This window comes from Lathamus discolor, chromosome 1 (assembly GCF_037157495.1).
Source record: "Lathamus discolor isolate bLatDis1 chromosome 1, bLatDis1.hap1, whole genome shotgun sequence".
NCBI classification, from domain to species: domain Eukaryota; kingdom Metazoa; phylum Chordata; class Aves; order Psittaciformes; family Psittacidae; genus Lathamus; species Lathamus discolor.
The window spans coordinates 12,012,371-12,032,277 of record NC_088884.1 but is presented as its reverse complement, the minus strand read 5'-3'; the positions used below and the strand labels follow the sequence as shown (position 1 = coordinate 12,032,277).

Genomic DNA, 19,907 nt, shown 5'->3' with positions numbered 1-19,907 from the left:
AATGAACGATTAAATCATATTACTATTTCATGAATAGAACTTAGGTTTAGGACTTCATTTTGCATAATTGTGCTCCAAACATATTTATAGCTTTTATAGAAGTAACCTGGAAAAACATTAACATCAGCTGAAAATTACAGCTGTCACTTACATTCTTCTTCATGGCAGACCTTTGTGGCATCTGGTTTTAAATGTGGCAGGCACAAGTCACTGGATAAGCCATTTTCAGTCATACATTCTATGGTTCTCTCCTTTACCCCCACTCCACAAGACACTGAGCACTAGACAGAGATAGACATGAACAGTTAGTTTAGAAGGTAGTAAATAATTAACATAATTATGTCAGTAAATTTGTTGTGGCATTCATTTCTATTTAAGGCAACTATAAAAAATGAGCTTGCGCATCTATACTCACTTTGGTCCACTTCCCCACTCTCCAGGTAGCTGATTGTGAACATCCTTTGATATTGCATTTATAAATGTACGGGGATGGTTCTACTGGGCATTCTCGGTACATTACAGCTTGAAGGCCACGGATGTGCTGAGTTTGAACAGAATGGATTCCAACACAGTATGTGATCCTCTGCTGGTAGCCAAATCCACAGCTGGCTGAGCACTAAAATAAATGCACAGGTATTATTTCTATGGAAAATGAACCTTTCTGCAGCATTGTAGTTACAGATAAGTCAGTTTTGATCCTTGCTTTGGCAAAAAATGTCTCATCTGATTGATGGGTGCCACCTCAGAGCTGGTACATCAGTGTGCAGAAGTGAAGGTCTACAATAGTTATGCAGGTAAGGGGATGGAAAAAGTTTACACACCCATGTTCAGATGAAAATACACTTCTTTGGTTTTGCTCTGCACACAGAATATACACAATACAATATTAACAATATTGTATTAGCAATATAGCAATATTGCTAATTATTAGCAATGTAACATTCTTAACTGGAAAGTTACATAAAAGATGTGCAAGCAGTATAATTACTTTACCTGGGACAGTTCTCCTGTAAACACAACATATTTAGAGGGAGCTATCCTGCAGTTTTGGGTTGATGGAGGCTTTGTGGCAGGATCACAGAAGCTGTCGTCTACTTGGAGCTGTTTTTCATCCACACACTTCACCTTGCGGTGTATTTCCTTTCTTCTGTATGATGCCAAGCACTGAGAGTGAGAAAAACAGTCACAGTTTTTGTACTTAAACTGGCCATTTACAGAACAAAGTTATTTGTAAAACAGCAGCAGCACGGTTTATGACATCTGCTATCAGAGTCAGACTCAATTATTCACTGTATCAAAATCCTTTAATTTGTTTTCAAAGTTCAGGTACCTCTAATGATCTGAAAAAACAATAGCATATAATAACACCACACTGTAACTGTTGCATGAGACAGAGGAGAAAATGAAAATGTCAAGCCAAGATTACAGGTTGAGTGTAAAAGCTCCTCTGCTAAAGGAATATTACACTGATAAGAGAAAACAAAACTGCCTATTAATGAAACAATGCCAGCTTTGGGCAGCACTGCCTGTTGAGCCTATACCTTTGCCCTGAGTGCCCTCAGACCTCTCCCCATGGCAAGCTGGTTAGATGGAGAGTCATCACAGTTCTGCTAGGACAGGATGAGAACTTTGCTGCCAGAAAAGTGGAGGTACTTCCTAAGTACAGACTACGTATCAACAGCACGTCCCCAGTTACGGGTGCCTCAACTAACCTGTCTGAACCTGCTGTGATAAAAAAGGAAGGCTCAAATACACGAACTCCAGTCTCAGGAGAGGCAATAATCAATAATTACACCTACTATAGTCAGACCTGAACCTAACTTAATTGTAACTGGAACTCAAAAACAAACAATTAGAAGACTCATCAAGGTCTGACACAGAGATCAAATCTATTGTTCAAATTGTATTATTGACTCAAAGAAGCAACTTGAAGCACAAAATCCAGGAGTTGTACACTAAAACAGCTCTGCCTGATGAAATCTCTAACTTTATTGGGTTGGATCTTGAAAACGTCAGAGGATGGAGACTGAAATTCCCTGTTTCTCAGCCTGCTTTACTGCCTGAATTGTCCTCACAGAGAAAATGTTCTTCAGAATATTCGATTTGAACCTCTTCGGCTTCTTTGGCTTCATCTTACTCCTGTTGCCTCTTGCCTTCCCACCATACACTGTGGAGAGCCTGGCTCCATCTTCTTGGTAACTTCCTTGTTGATACTGGAAGGCTGCTGCTAGATCTGCCCAAAGCTTCCTCTTCTCTAGGCAGAACAAACCCAGTTCCTTCAGTCTCTCCTCACAGGGCAAGGGCTTCAGACCCCAACCATTTGGAGATCCTTTGCTGAACATGCTCTAGTTTGTCAATTGAAAGATTACGCAAGGGAACCAAAGGTAGAGGTAAGGTCCTAAGACCTCAAGGAGAAATATAAGACTCATGATATTAAGTGCTTATAATCCCCAAGTCTTGCTGAATGATTGCCTTCTTTCTTGAAAAGCTGAGGTGACAAAGAGAATGGCAGGAAATCAGAGAGCAGTGGAAGTAAATTAGTGCGAGTCTTACCTACCCATTCAGTGGATCAGCAAGAGACTGTGACCCAGTGAGGGAAGCCATATGTACATTAAGCCTTTAAGAAACCTATTCACTCAGAGAATGAAAATGTGTGGATTTGTACCAGGAGGTTGAGTGTGGATACAGTTGGCTGGTGTAACCTGCAGAAACCCCTGATTTTTTAATGGCATGAAGCTCAGAATATTAGGCACATAACGAATAACCTGGTCATGAGGTAATGGGGAGAGGCAGAAGAATCCTCTTCATTATAGAATCAGAAAATATCTCAAGTCGGAAGGGACCCATAAGGTTCATCAAGTCCAACTGTGCTTTATACATTAGTCTTTATTTGGTAGGAGGATGCTGGCTGCCGCTATCAGCCAGCCTCCCAGCTGCAAGCTGGAGAAATGCCAGATCTGGAATGTTTTCTGCTATGCTGTGACTGGTGAGGTGTGGAAATGACACACGAGCACTCAGAGCTGAGACAGCTGGGCAGAATATTGCAAGTCTGGTGGAGAAAGCACTGCACCAGGAGAGGAGTACAGATGGGTAAACGCTTGAACTACTATTAATACTAGAGGTAGAGGTCTACATATGAATCTAGTGAGAGAAGGGAACCGAACACAAAAATTCCAACCAACAGCAATATCCATGTAGAAGAAGTTATGAAGATGTAGTGAAAAACAATGTATTTGTAGTGGAAGACTCCAAATACCCAGTTGTAATATTCAAATGTTGTACAGGAAAGGAAAATTCACCCTCATTCTGTGCGAGTGTACATTTGTGCTAAAAGGACATTCTGATCCACTTCCACTAATTCCTGATTTTAATAGCTTCATATAAAAACACTTGGAAGAAATATATATTGTTAACTTCCCCTCATTATAGCTTAACAAAGGGACATGTAAATCTACACTGCATGAATACAATCCAGATTTTGCAGAGCACCAGCAAATTATCTATATGTTATCAGTGGTCACTTCTACAGCATTATGTCCCCGAGGCTTTTGAGTCTTCATAGTCAAAGCTTCAGGGGGGGTTCCCCGAGCAATTTAATAGTGCACGCTATTAGGATGCCACAACTGTACAAGCTAGGTTTTTTTTCCATGTTACAGTAAGAGTCAGACTTGTCTGGGCATCATTTCATGTATTATACAAAGACCAAAAATTATGTGTATGCTTGCGTGCTTGGATACATGGATACAAAAGTCACTAAATTTTTAGCACGTAGGAAATAGTCAGCACATCTGATGACATACTTGGTAGGAGAATGCTGAGTTTTATTTTGCTTCTTACCTTTTCTGGTAATATTCTATATTAATCTCCATGAAAACACTGCTGACCAAAGGTTCTACCTCCCAGGTTTTTACTTCCAACTGACATTTCATTTATATTTCTGTCCTTAAAAAGTGATTTTTTTTATGACTTTTCATAATTAGGTTCTATTAGACATTTTATGCGCTATGTAAACAACTCTGTATTCAAATTACATGATGTTATCAATACTGACTTGCTCAGAGCACCGCTAGAGCTTTTGTCTACAAGTGAAGACAAGCAAATCCTGTATAAGAGAGTAAACAAAGCCTTTGACATTTTTTTAGTACTCATTTTAGTTTGACATGCTTGGCCTTCAAGATATCCAGCATGGACACATGTTATTCCGCAACGTAACAGCTCTTAGATATGGATCCAAATAGGGAGGGGGAAGAAGAAAGAAAACACATCACTCAGTTGCTTCACACAAATTGAAAGCCTTACTTACCTCTTGCCATTCATCTGCCAACCACTGGTACTGCATGCATGCAGGCAGCCAGCAGTGCCTCCTGCTAGCGGGCCGGGTGTCATGATTGCACATTGCTTCATTCACTTCACCCAGGCCCTTCAGCAGACAGTAGATGTCCCTTTGCTGAATCCCTACTCCACAGGATACTGAGCACTAAAATTGATCAAAATTAGTTATGTCAGTGTGAAACAAGACAGTGCCCAGTAGGTGATATGGCTGCCAGTATTACAAGTTCTTGGGTTATTCTTAAAAGTATATTTTACCTCCCAGCCCCTACCACACTCGTGTTTCACTGTACATGAAGAAATTGATGCTGAAATTGTAAAACTACAATTACAATAAAAATTTGTAAGAAATATGGAAAATGAATGCACGTGAGATACCCAGACCTAACTTAAAAATTTACTGTTAGTTTGAATTTACAAGATAAATTGAGGAAAGTCCCTAGTACCTATACAGTCCAAGGTTCAGATAACCAAATACTTTCAGTTTTCATATATACTTAGTTTCAATTAATTTAAAAGAAAGAAAAAGAAAACATAATAGACCATTTGCTAATTTGTGTATTTAATTGTGATGTGCATAAACCCCCTAACCCATCCTGACAATTATTTCCATTGATGCACTGTGCCATGAATCATAGAATCATAGAATAGTTAGGGTTGGAAAGGACCTTGAGATCATCTAGTTCCAACCCCCCTGCCATGGACGGGGACACCTTGCACTAAACCACGTCACCCAAGGTTCTGTCCCACCCAGCCTTGAGCATCACCCGCGATGGAGCATTCGCAGCTTCCCTGGGCAACCCATTCCAGCGCCTCACCACCCTCACAGTAAAGAACTTCTTATTTATATCCAATCTGAACTTCCCCTGTTTAAGTTTTAACCCGTTACCCCTTGTCCTGTCACTACAGTCCCTGACAAAGAGTCCCTCCCCAGCATCCCTATAGGCCCCCTTCAGGTACTGGAAGGCTGCTATGAGGTCTCCACGCAGCCTTCTCTTCTCCAGGCTGAACAGCCCCAGCTTCCTCAGCCTGTCTTCATACGGGAGGTGCTCCAGTCCCCTGATCATCCTCATGGCCCTCCTCTGCACTTGTTCCAGCAGTTCCATGTCCTTTTTATGTTGAGGACACCAGAACTCCAGAATAGGCTTTTGTCTTATACTTTCATAGAGAAAGTAATTACAGCAGAGTTTACATACCTCTTTCCATCTGCTGGCCTTCCAAGCAGGACATCTTCCAGCTCTACATATTTTGTATGTCCGTGGTTTTTTCAAATGCCTGCAGCTTCCTTCTTCTATTTTAGCTTGGAAGCTATTAAAACAATGCACATCACGAACCTTCAAGCCTTTTCCACAGGAAACAGAACACTGAAAAGAGAAATGTATTTCAGTTCTTCATGAAAAATCTCTAATGAGAAAAGCAGAAGCAGCTCTGGCCTTGCCCAAAATGGACTATATAGGAATATATTTCTGTATTATGACTGTATTATGGCACAATATCTACAGTAGGTATCTGAAATTTGTGTTAGCTCTTGTTTAGTTACTGATCAGACGCAAAACATCTCTCTTTTTAATTCTTCGATGTTATTGACAAATACCTGAGCTCAGCCATCCATACCCATGCATGAGACAGACTGATTAGAAGATCTCACAAGAATATGCTCTTGTAGCCTTCTTTCCAGTACACACATCACTATTTTCATGTAAACATGATGCTTATTATAAGCATTAAAGAAAGGAAAATACCTAATCATGGGTGTGCATGTTTCTGGCTGGCACCTCCCTTCCATGAGCTTTAGGTATCTTGTTGTATGACATAAAAAGGCAAGAGAAGAGGTTTAGACACTGCAGGTTCGGGTGCAGTCCTTGGTCTTGTGTACAATAGATATTGAGGCATGGTCTTGCCCATGCCACCCCAGCATCCTGTCTCCTCCAGAAACAGCACAGATACATACAGGCTCTAAGACCTCCTTCCTTTCATCATAAACCCAGCAGGCTGCAGTGGGTGCAAATCCCACCCCAGCAGTACGCGCTAGCCATGATGAGAGCATGTCTGACAGATCAGTCTCTTCTGGCGAAAGGGCCATTCCTCTGTTAAATTGCTGGACTGCTGTGAGGCTTCTGTGAGGCTTGATTTTAATTCTTCAAATCGGGACTCTCTTATTCACCTGCCAAGCAGAGCTGCAGGTTCTAGGGAAAGTTCAGTCAACCACGGAACATCATCCTGTCAAACAGCTTTGATCAATGGACACAAGCCCTTTTCTGTCTGGAAAGAAAACATGCCTCATTTGTCCTAGATTTCCTCCGTACTTTATTTTACACTTTATTTCTACACAATCAGGGAGAGAATGAATATTAAAATAAAAACATAATTTCTAAGTGGATGTGTAAAGGGATATAAACATAGACTTTCTTCAAAAACAAAGAGATTTCCTTTTAATGTAACATTTTCATCTTGGTCTCTAGCAATAGACGCTAACTTAACCAAGCACTTTTAAACACACGTATCTTCCATTTTCACGAGATGAAGCTCAGCGCACACAGCTTCCAGAACAAAACCTGGCAAATATTTGCCTGAGAAAACAGCTGGAGAAAATTTGTTAAAATATAGAACAAGCAGCTATAACAAATTAACCTGTGAGGTTGTGAATTTTTCACTACACTTTGCTGAAGACAATCTCAGCTGACTCACCTGTCCTCAATACCACAGGGATTCTTATGTGCCCTTGAACATTATCTGTGTAATCTTAAAGGATTCATTGAAACTACCAGTGTGTTCAAAACCACATCGTTGTAGAATAAAGAATAAATTCATCACACAGTACAATGGATAGCATATTATATACTATATATATATATATATAATATACTATATAATACAGTATAAACTATAATTGTATTTGAAAAGAGTACAGATTTGGCCACAACTTGCCTTTTACACATCTGCTCTGCAATTCCAGTAAATAGAATGTTTGCTTCTAAATTAAATCTTTTTGTTATCAGCAAAACCTTTCAATTTATCATTTTAAAATATGATTCACGTAGTTTTGCAATTTATGCTTCATTAATTTAGGAACTACAGTAAGATAAGAAGATAACAAAATTACCCCAAGCTTTTATCTATGAATAACACAGGTCAGAAAACTTAAAATTCTGCTAACCATATAATTATAAAAGCCTTTCATAAAACTCAGCTCTGAATTCAAAGGATTTTACTATCAAAGCAGGCAAGACAATATGTATGCATGAAAACTAAAATACTGATACTATCTTGATAACTGATTCTATTCTCCCTTATAGTTTTGGGACATTTTTCTCCAGGAATTTCAATTGTAAAATGTAAACATAAAGGATCCCTAAATTCTGGAGATTCTTCCTTTTTATTCTTCAACGGCATGTAAATGAAGTGCGTCACAAAGTTACTGAACATCCCCCTATGAGGTGTTGCAAAACACAGTATACCCATCCCTCTTCAATGGCTTTCCTCCGTGGAGGAAGCACCACCTTGGCTCCAGAGGGCTATCAGGCGGAGGGAAGCCTTCTAGTCTTCCTGGGGGCAGCATTCCAGGCTAAGAGCTGCAACCAAAAGTGGTGTCCTAAGAAGTTTCCACTTCAGGAAACGAGGCTACCACGCCACAGAATTGTATCACAGCACAGAATGATCTCACTCTTTCATTTCTCATTGCCCTCAACATTAAGACAGCACTTTTCAGTGGATACATATTTGTTTATACAGCTACCTCTTATTCCACAAAAATGAGATTATTGTACAGGGCTAATGGCTACTAATAGCTATGGAATATGCAATGAAATCTCTTATCCTGCATCTCAGTCTTCTAAAGATGTTCCAATAATATCTCTACCCATTACATACAACACTACGTTTACTTCTGCACAGAGCATTTCTGTATATAAATTCGCTATCTTACTCTTTCACATATTCATCAAGTTACAGATCTGATCTTATGTTTCCTTGTATCCAGACCTCCTGTTGAGTAGATCTTACTCTGAAAAAAGAAACTTCACTGTGAAAGAGGTAATTCACTAGTAACCTAATACCATGGGTTTCAATTTATGAGCTTTTAAAGTTGCTGTGGTTTTTGTTTTGCTGTATTGTAGTTTGTTTGTTCATTGTAAGTCCTGAAAGTACACTGAAGTTTAATTTGTTAGGTAACGCGTGTTCATTGTTTCAAAGTATCAGGACTGAAAGATCCTGATACTTTTAAAAGCTAAAACACTCTAGACATCAAGCAGCCATAAACCTCTGCTTAAATACGGTTTACCCGGACTTCAAACCACCAAATTAAGAAGGCATTTCTTTAACACATGAAAAAGCTAATGCACTCACCCTAGATGCAGACAACTCAGGATCATCAGTGGACAGTTCAAGAGAGTATATGTTCAGGAGAGTACTGCAGGTACAGTATTCTCCTGCAGTTGGTCAGATTCTGGCTTCAACCCTTACCACAGCACGCTGGAACATCTAGTCTAGGTCATGTTTGCCTAGAGAGGTTGGACTAGATGATCCTTGAGGTTCTTTCCAACCTGGCATTCCTATGATTCTATAATAATATATAAAATTAGTTCTTCAAGGGACCATTTCCTTACAGAATGCCTTGGCATCAGATGCAGACATGTTCAGCTGTGTTCTTTACTGGATGGTGACCCACCTTCAGTAAGAGAAATGAAGACTACTTCTGTCCAACACAGCTTCTCATTGGAGACTCCTGGCAGGTAGATAAGCATTGCCTCTCCTCCAGCACAAAGAACAAATACCAAAGAAAGGAAACCAAGTCTCTCAAATGCTGAATTAAAAGCTTTAATCAATGTAAAGTGAGCGAAGCCTCTCAACTTTTCTATAAGGGCAGAGGACAGCTCCTCCTCAGTTATTTGAACGAGTAATATAAGCTCCATAGAAGATCTCGGAGTGGTACTCCCAAGTGGCTAAAGGCATCTAAGCACAGATTACAGGGATGTGTCTTGCACTGACCTCTATCCCTGCCATCGGTGTTTTCCTTAGAGATCTGCATTTTGCACACACTGACCTAAGACACCTGCCTAACTTCCTTTCAGCTTTGGATCATCAAAGTGATGTGTGCACAAGTGAGTCAAAGTCTCACTTGTACAGAAGTGAGGCCTTATTCTGTGCTCTGTGTCCTTTGTGTCCTTTTAGTGCATCTAGCTGGTTGTGCATTTCTTATAAGACTAAATTTTGCCCTTCACAAGCCCATGTTCCTTCTTGTAGCTTCTAACGCCTTATTACACACTACCTGTGGAATATGGTCCTCTCATTGCTTGGTGCTCACCCTGTTCTGCGAGGTGCTCTGGCAGTAATCTTCCCAATACTTAACTCTCCTGACTGGGCAAAGTACAACTGCACTAAACTCTCTTGCTGCTTCACCTCCTTCCATTCAAACTTGCGCACGGTCAAGAACAATGTAGTCACTGTGACTCAATGCATCTACAGCTTGGCTTCACTTGTATGACATCCCACACAATTGGAGCCTTATGAAATGTATGTTTTGCATATATTTTCTGTAGATTGCATGTGTAGGAAAAAAATCCATAAAAACTTTAAATTTCAAAAGAAATATGACCATTTCATTAAAAAAATGCAAGTTGAAAAAACCATCCTGTAACTGTTTTACACAGAAAACCTAGCACTTGTCTCAACATTGGCTAAAGTAATATTTCCCATATGTCAGGTTCTTTTAAAAACATAAATCTACAGTAAAAAGCTGGATTTGATTACTATTGTTCAAAGTCATTCCATAATGCTGGTAACTAGGATTCATCTGTTTGGGTTTCTTTCATAGTAATAAATCCTGTGAGGATCAGCCTGACAGAACTCCTGGTGTTTTCTGTGGTACAGACGGACTCTCGGACAGGCATGCCTATCATCAGTTCCTGCCAAATTAAGGCTCTTTCTGCAGCTGATATGCAGAGTTCCATTCAACGCTTTTTAACACATTTGCTATTGTTATTATTTCATTGAAAAGTTGAAAATCTTGGATTATTTGGTGGATTTTGCCCCAAATTTCTTCTATTTCAAGGGGGTGTCTTGTGTAGGTTTGCTGATATCTCAGTGGACTTCTGGATACTCAAAAGACCAGTAAATGGAAAACATATAATAGTTTCTCCTGTATTCATATTAGATATACAGAGGCTTCAAATACAAATGACTGTGACCAAAAGCAATATGGTAAATGCTGGTTTTGGTTTGGATAGAGTTAATTTTCTTCATAGTAGCTTGTATAGTGAACAGGCTGGGGGTGCACAAAAGGTTTGGAGGGGACATGGCTGGTACAGCTAACCAAAGGGATATCCCAGACCATATGATATGTGCAGCAATAAAATCTAAGGGGAAAAAGAAAGAAGGGAAGGTTCAGTGTGATGGCATTTGTCTTCCCAAAGTAACCATTACAGATGATGGAGCCCTTGTTCTCCTGGAGATGGCTGAACACCTGCTTGCCCATGGGAAGTGGTGAATGAATTACTTGCTTTGCTTGTGTAAGCTCTTTTAAAACCATGCTAGAAGTAGACTAGGACCTGCTACTGCACAAGACACTAGTAAAACATTATTTGAGCATTAGTTAGTTGAGAGTTACTTCAACTTTCAACTTGACATATTAGAACTAGCTCTTCATGGGCCTGCCCTCTCCCTGTTAGCTACATCTCCCCAGGGGGTCCTTGCAGTGCTTGAGCATCAAATAGGCATTTTTCAGCTAAGAGTATTGAAAAAACTATTCCTACTGAATTCTTTGATTCAGAGTCAGTAATTCTTCACTAAAATGAGCACAAACGCTCGTGCAATTAGCTCAAGCATTCAGAATGACCAAACATTCTATCACTCTTGAGAAAGAGTGGATTGAGCTTCAAGAGGTATGTAATTTACTGTTACATGTAAGTGTCACCTATGTTAGCTACAGAAGTTACGCTGAAGATGCTTTTAAGTCACTTCATTGAGCACAACTTAATTTCAAAAGTTCAGTGTTATATCACCTTCATCTGGCGTTCAGAAAATGTCTTGATTTGATTAAGTCCTTGCAGTTGCAGTCTGTAAGTCCATTTTGACACTTTTCTAACAGTGCTTTTGCAGCTACAGCAAAGGAAGCAAGGAAGGCCAGGCTAAGGAGGACTCAAGAGACTTCATCCAATCCATCACAGTGCTCAGAGTCTGGATGGGCTATACCTGGACCATTCCTGGCAGCAGTTTGTCTTCAATGACAGGGATGATACAGCCTCTCTTGCATGAGCTTCTCCACTGCAAAACCATCCTTATACTCAGAAAAAGTATCTTAGGATTTAATGACAGTATCTCTTGCTGTTAAATAAGATGATTACTTCCCATTCTACCCTTAGCAGACTCGGAAACACCCGATATAACCACTGATTATGTTTTGAAAGAGTATCTCATTCAGTCCATTCTTCTATAGACTTGCTCTGGAAAAACACAGCTTCCCAGCCTTTCCTCCAAGTGTCTTACCATTCATGCTGCTGTCCTCTGAACCCTCCAACTGTCTGCATGGTATTTTACGTGGATGCGTCCAACCAAGACTGTATGCTGCGCATCAGCTGACGCACGAGACACAAGATGCCATAAAAGCATGTACCCAGCAGCATATACCCAGTATTACTCTTCTTTGTTCAAGTTCTTTGTGGCCTTCCTGGTTTGCAGAGTTCTAAACAACATTTGGAAGATAAGCTGTAGAATTAAAACCTACTTTCTGCAGTAATATTTGCAATCATACTGCAAACGTCATGGGATCTTTGAGGTAAATTAATAATCAACGCAATTTCCTCCTATAAGCGTGAACTGCATTTCCGCTTGGGCTGCAATACTACGCCCTGATCCAAACATCACCTAGATGACATTCCCACCACACAATTTGACTGGATCTCTAAGCTCAGTAAAGTTTTTTTTTATTATTTAAATCAAGCAAGACTGTATTCTAATGACCAAATGCACTGCCAGTTGAGCCCAGTGAGTTCCAACAGGTCCCTTTCTCTCAAGTAGGTGAATAACTGCTGAGTGATGCCTACTTGTAGAAAGCTCCTAAATAGCCTCCACAGTTACTGCAAATTCCTCTCTCTGTTGCCTTTGCATGAAGAAATAAAAGCACCCGTTGTATCTGTTTGACCTCTTGTGCAGTCTCAAAAGGTGAGAGGGAAAGACATGATAGGGCTTTCAAGAAAGGACCTGGTCATCTGTTTCATTTGTGCTAAACTTGAGGTAATGGATAGTGCTTTGCAATGTCAGAGAGGCCGGATTAAAAGACTTATTCACAAATCTAAGTAGAATGCATAAATGAAATTCTGCGGATGATCATTAAGTGGAATATGAAGGGTTCTGGTTTCGATTTTTCCAACAGCTGCAAGGAGTATTGCTGTTCATCTGCTATCCAGGCATACTGCTGTTTTGCCGAGCAGGCTCCCTCATTAAGGTTACTGCCAGCTGCACAGGGCAAAAAAAATCAGACCATGTGGTGGCAACTTTAAATATCGGCTAAATTCCTCTGTAGCATCATCAGCCCATTGCTGCCTAAAGCCTGGCATCCTTTTTGATGCCAACTACAGAGCATCTGCAAAACATGCTCAGCTTCCCACCTACCACGATACTCAGCCAGGCTTCACTTTGCTGTGTATCGCCAACCTGTCCATACACATCTCATAATGAGCCTGTAAGCTTTTCCAGTAAGCAACTTTCTCTTTGTTTTACCTACATAACACACTTAGCACGATTTGACCTTCAAACAAGCTTTTAGCTATTACAGTAATATAAGAAAAATGCAACAGCCACAACATCATGTCAGCAATTGTAGGATTTGGCTTCTATACTACCTGTATCTTTAGATCCTGGTGAATATTCAGTTATATTCTGCCACAAAGAGCGAAAACTCCTGATACCAGGTGAAAACCTCAAGCTTTAGGGGGACTGAGAACTGATAAATAAAACAAAAGCCTTTCATAAAAGTTCACTGTAAAGCCTTAAAAATACTAATCATATAATTCAGAAAGCAAAATCTAGGCCTAAGCAATATTCAAGTCTAAGTTTCATAACAAGGAAACAAATTTGACTCAAATTCTGGACAATAGCATACAGGGAAAAGACAACCATCTTCCCATTTTCTGTAAGAGTATAATCCAAGGCATTAGAAAACAATTATGTTGTATTCCATGTTGTGGCAAAGCCATTTCTCATGGATTATGGAGAAATTAGTGTGAGTGTTGATGAAAGCCTGTGTGGCCCAGGGGAAGAGGAGGAAAATAACATGAACTGAACAGTGGCAGAAATACACAAAAGGCTAGAAAGAGGGAAATTCTTCAAAGAAAATGAGTATCATACTTTATTGGACTCAGTAGTTGGACTCAATGAATAGTTGAGTCAAAGCCCAAAAATCAGACTCAGTTGTCCTGAGTGGTTGTCCCCAGAAATTATTTTCTTTGGGGTTTCAGTTTCCCTAGAAGAAGAGCTCATGGTCAGACACATCAATAACCTAACACAGAACCATCTACTGGTGGCAAGCATGCTAACTCTGCTACATAACAGCATCAGTGACATGAAAACGCCTTGTGCAAATCAAAGATATTTTGTGTTTCTGTTAATGTCTACTTGCTAATTTATCAAACAATAATCACAATTTCATGAGTTGATGATTAGTATGTTCTCCTTCAACAATAACGACATATCACATTTGGCATCTCATTTAACACTTCCTTTTATGGGTTGCATTTCATCTCTCAATTACAGTGAAAATTGTATAGTTATTCTTCCTGCCTTATGTGCTCTTGATTTGAATCTATTGCATCTGGTAACCACCTGATAATCAGAAAAATACCAGGTATTTCTGCCTCCTTTCAGCAGCCATTTGGTAGGCTCTGTGTTGCGGTTCAAGCCCAGCCGGCAACCCAGAACCACGCAGATGCTCGCTCATTCCTCCCTCTTCCTCCCCCCACTCCCGAAGGGATGGGGAGGATAATGGAAAGAATGTAACTCCCATGGGCTGAGATAAGAGCAGTCCAGTAAGTAAGGTATAACACAAACCACTGCTGCTACCACCAATAATAATAATGACAAGGGAAATAACAAGGGAAGAGAATACAGCCGCTCACCACCCGCCGAATGATACCCAGCCTGACCCTGGCAGTGATCTAGCCCTTCCGTGTAACTGCCTCCAATTCTACATCCTGGCCATGACGTGCTGTGGTACAGAACACCTCTTTGGCTAGTTTGGGTCAGGTGTCCTGTCTCTGCTTCCTCCCGGCTTCCCCTCCTCCCTGGCAGAGCATGAGGCTGAGAAAGTCCTTGGTCAGAGTAAACATTACTGAGCAGCAACTAAAAACATCGGCGTTATCAGTGCTGTTCCCAGGCTGAAAGTCAAAAACACAGCACTGCACCAGCTACTAAGAAGGAGAAAAATGACTGCTACTGCTGAACCCAGGACACTCTGCTACCTCATGTACAGGTGTTAAGTGTCACTGAAGGGTTTGGATGTACCTCTGCTAAGAACTTCAGCATCAGCCCTCATTCAAGCAACTGTATCACTGTAGTTAATGACAGTATATATATATGTACATATATATATATATGTATATAAGCATTGTGAAGTATGACCAGCTAATTAATTGCCACGAGGGACGGAACAGATAAACAACATTGCTCTGCCAGCATTCCTGCTACAACATACCTGGTACATGTACCTAACTTTTATCGCGTTTCAGCTGAATGATATATACAACAGACAGCTGAGGCAAATCACAATTAGAAATACAGAACAGTGGTAAATTAAAAACAAATAATAACAACAACAACAACAAACAAAAACCCACGACAAACAAACCCCCTAAAACAACACACCAGACAATTCTGCCTTACCTTTCCTTCTGAAATCAGTGGCAAACAGGAACGGAGGTAGACCCTCACTAGGTCTTTCTGAAAATCTTAATCTACAACTATAAATTTGTGTCTAATTTACAAACTGAATAGTAATACTGCTCTTGGAACCTTGGAACTAGAAGATCTTAGGGTCCTTTCCAACCCTAACTATTCTATCCTATGATTCTTTGCCTTTGGTACATCATAGAAAGTATTTGGTACAGGCACTTTTACCATACAACACTGCAGACGACAATTGCTGGCTTGGCCAGGCTTCAGCAAGTCTCATCTTTCTTTATTCTACAGTCATGTAACACTAGTAACACCTTTCAGCAATTACATGAAGGCAGGAACACTGGAGACAAAGTGAACAAAGTGCAAGCATCAAGAAAGAAGGGAGGCAGAAATGAAGATAGGAGATCTCAAGGAAATCCAGTATAAGCAAATGAAATGCAGGGTTTTTTCACCCTCTTTTTCCAACAAATGGATAAATTTCTGGACTCATTTCCCAAGCAGAGAAAAACACATGCATCTGTGTCCATTGAGCAGTTATGTTCACAAATCTCCAAGAAAACCAAACAGCAAGCTAAAGTGAATCCATTGTTACTGAAACAGTGTCTGGTTGTTTGAAGAAAGTACATCAGAGGCAGGATAGCCTCCTGCCTCTTGTGAAGCTTTGGAAAACTGAACAAATGCCTGTGACTGACTTAATCTGCATTTTCACTAAAAGTAATGTTCGCCCCTTGAGAGTGACATTTTATTCACAGATCTTCACAATAAAAGTTGGACCATATTTTTAACATGATGAAGGATCTCTGGTATGGAAGCTACATCTGCATAACCAAAAGCATTGCACAGAAAAATAAAGCATTCATATATTTTCTTTCCATAATTTAAATATATGTATTCTTCTTTTTTATCCAAAGAGATAGTCCTTCAGTTAACCAACCACGAAAGTAACTAGAGATAATGCCATCTTACAATGATAGACCAATTAGTTTTAGCCAAATTCACAAAAACCTGAGGCAGAAGAAACACTGGATCCCTGCAGTCTCTGCAAACACTGCAATCTTTGGTCTATCATTCTTAATCATGCTAGCAGCAGCAAAACAGTAGCTTGGAAATTAAAGGAGTAACTAACAGATGAGCTCTGTCAGCGTCTCTGCTCTAAAGCAAAGTATCACTTCACTTATTTAACTCTATTAGAAACTAAGGTCTTGTATTGGAACTTTAAAGAAAACTGGAAATTAATATATACTGCAATGATATAGTATTGTTAGATATTTTTCAAAACATAGAAGCATGCAAAAATATAACTTTATGGCACTTAATAGCAACTAAATAATAAAAATAACACAAATTATTTTAAATAGGGATTGAGGGCAAAAACATGAGTAGATTTTAGATCAAAAAGACATTTTACCTACCTTCACATGTTGAATTCCAATTTGTTTTCCACCTAAGACATTCTCCTGCATATTTTCCATTTACTTTCTTTCAAAGAAAGGACTACAAGTCCCATAATAGAGACTAGGGAACATTTTGTTCATTTCCTAACCTGTACCAGGTAACCAAAATATTGGTGTATTCACCATCACAAATGTTGGGAAATGCCAGTACTCTGAGATATGTTTAATAACTTTTAAATTTGGGTCTCAAAACCACTTTGAACCAGTACTTATGAGTTGTGACTGGAGTTTTCAAAACTGCCGCATATATTAAGGCAGCTCAGAATGATTTTCACAGGGATCTGACCATGCAGAACCCTTCAGCTTTTCTGAAGGTTCTAAGTGCAAGAAAAGAAATAAATACAGCAGTAGCTTTGCATTCCTTTCAGCTTCATTAAATGGCTCTATGTATTTAGGAATGGTGTTAAGGACCACCTGCCTTTTTCACCTTCCGGTATTCTGGGAGGTTTCTGTGCAGATTTTGTTTGGTTGGTTTGGTTTTTACTTTGACTTACTTTTACTTGTCCTCTTTCTAAATGGAGCGTCTGAACGCTCTTCAAATCTCCACATGCAAAAGCGTTTCAGGAATGTAAAAAAATATGTCTTTAAGATTAAGAGCTGAGAATTATGTTATGATACTCAATTTTCTGTATCTTTTGCCAGGGACTAAGTTGGAGCAGGACTGGGCCATAAAATTATAGCTTCAGCAAAAAGTTCAACAGCCAGTACCTTTAAGCTTTATCATCAAGGATTATGTGCCAAGTACCTATTCCAGTCCACTGACATCAGATGCTGCTTTTATTGTTAACAATATTTATATATTTTTTCCCTGTTCAAGTGTAAAGGCTCCCCCCATGAAAGCAATGTCACTAAAGTATCGCACCAAGTTCACTGCAACACGAAGATTACTCAGTAGTAAAACCCCCTCACTTTCAGCAGAAGCGGTTAGTTTCCACCCTTTCCCCCCGCCCCCTTATTTTTTATTCTTTAAGGACTTGAAACATTAGCATTCCTTAATATAGGACACATTAAATATAAAGACAAAGCCACACAACATGCATAAAAAAGAAGGGTTAAAATGCAACTGTATTTCACAGACACAAGTCACAGTCATTAAATTAAATTATCACACATACATTAGAACTTATTTATTATTTCAAGCTATACAGGCAACATAGCACCAATAAGGATAAATTTCCTCTATGCTTGATGAACAATACACAAAAATTTGTTTTTTGAATTTTGGAAACAAGTCTCTTCTTTCATTTTTACCAGAATTACCCTAAATGAAATCCACTATCCCAAGTCTGGTTTATGACATTATTTGGGTAGTGACATATGTTATCAGTTCTCTCTGAAAAGGTCCCTCCCATTTCCAAAGTTTTTAAAAATGAATAGCATATGCTAACATGAAGATTTCAGCCAGTGGGATATTAAATAAATGTGCTGTATCGGTAATGAGGTATTCTGAAGTTCGACATTAGCCAGCAGCAGAAGTAGAGGTAAAAGACTGAAGCTGGTTTTGAAAACCAAGTTCACTGATTCTGAATTCCCTTTTAATATAAAAGATTATCTTTAAAGATATAAATACTTTTTACACACAGAAAAACTGAATGAAGGCACTTATCTTACATAGCAAGTTTTTTTGCATTAAAATGAAAGCAAGTAAATATTTTACATGGACAACTTTGGGCTGCTTCTGCTCCTGCAGAAGTCAATGGCATGCCTGGCAATAACAACACTGGAAGGGGACTGGGATGTCAGTTCTTAAAAGGTAAGTTTATATTTATTGAAAGTAGTAGTAGATTTCTTCCACTAGTGCAAAGACAGAACTACGCTGAAATTATATTGGAGCAACTACAGTGGAAACTGAAGAACTAGAAAAACAGCCACTTTAAATGAACATTACATTGTGTGTCTGCAGGGTAATATGTAATAGCAGTAAGATATTTCTGATACTTGAAAGTAAATTAGAAGATGAGCAGATCCACCCTTTTTATGCCTATTTTCTCTGGAATCACAAGTAATACTTATGAAATTACAGAAAAATCCTAAGAGTGAAGTAATAAAAAAATAAATCTTTATTTTACCAACGTTCCAGACAATCAAAATATAATTCTCTTTTATAAGGGTCAAGTCTTGCCTGTATCACTAACCATAAAGACACCTCAGCACAATCTGCACAATTCTGTTTCTACAGAACTCAGAAAGGTGACCATTCTTAACCTCTAGTTTTGTGGGACTTCTGTTTTAATATTATTTGAACAGTTGGTTAAACACTTGTCTGTGATACTTAGTTTTCTGACTAACAACAAATTACCACTGAGACAACTAGCTTGTTGTTAGTATTTTGTTCTTTTAATAGTGTTTGAACAATGCAAAAGTACTCTGCACAAGTACTATTCTGGGGAAAGCTGCGTCTGTCCACTTTTAATCCAAGATCCCTTTAATTATAGAAAGTATCTTTAAAGCCTTTAATTAAGAAAAGAATTCACAGTTATTATCTGACTTCACAACTGGTATAGGGTAAAATTTTAGGACAAACTTCCTAAGTCCTAACTTTAAAAAGAACTGGATGTATCATAGCGCAACTCACAATACGAATGTGAAGTAAAAGAGCATAAACCCCAACATGCTAAGAAAACCAAGTGCTAATGACTGTGCTACAATTAAATCACACTGGAGAGTATAAATCTTCTTCCATTAGAATTCAAATGAAATTCCAAATGTAGATGTTTTCAAGAAAATCTAACAGAAAATAAAAACCTCAAGATGGACCATAACTTTATTACACACTGGACCATATCTGGTACTGCTTATCAACAAAGCTGTACAATGACCATATGTGAAACTGTTCAGAGGAGGAAAGTGTAATACCTCAAAAAGACTGAGGTGAAGCAGAGTATGCTACAGAGCAAAGGCACAACCGCTCACTTTTGTGGCAATACTTATGTTCAAGTTACAGCAGCTTCCTGTGCTGCATCTTCTCAGATAAGACATGCACACAGTAACTTAACTGGTTTCAAATGTGTTGTGAAGATAATAGACTACTGCAACAAGCTTTAGGTAACACCCATTTACAACCTGGATTCAGTAATCCAGGTATGTATTCTTCCTAAAGGAGTGAAAAAGGGTAAGAAGCAAACATGTATTTCAAGTTATGACACACCTGGTTAAAATGCCTCTGATAAAATTTAGGCTGCTATCCACACTCATACAATAGATACCACTAACTGCCTAAGAAGGAAACCTGCTGTC

General features: G+C 39.1%; 1 protein-coding gene across 1 annotated transcript in view; it reads right to left on the bottom strand.

The window, feature by feature from the left end:
• ADAMTS20 (ADAM metallopeptidase with thrombospondin type 1 motif 20) overlaps positions 1 to 19,907 on the bottom strand; it is a 91,324-nt gene that overhangs the window by 6,646 nt on the left and 64,771 nt on the right. The window contains exons 29-33 of the mRNA XM_065691669.1: positions 5,526 to 5,693; positions 4,304 to 4,477; positions 994 to 1,164; positions 416 to 616; positions 152 to 281 (exon numbers count right to left, since the gene is read on the bottom strand). Of these exons, the coding sequence (XP_065547741.1) occupies positions 152 to 281; positions 416 to 616; positions 994 to 1,164; positions 4,304 to 4,477; positions 5,526 to 5,693 (844 nt within the window). The remainder of the gene's footprint in view (positions 1 to 151; positions 282 to 415; positions 617 to 993; positions 1,165 to 4,303; positions 4,478 to 5,525; positions 5,694 to 19,907) is intronic.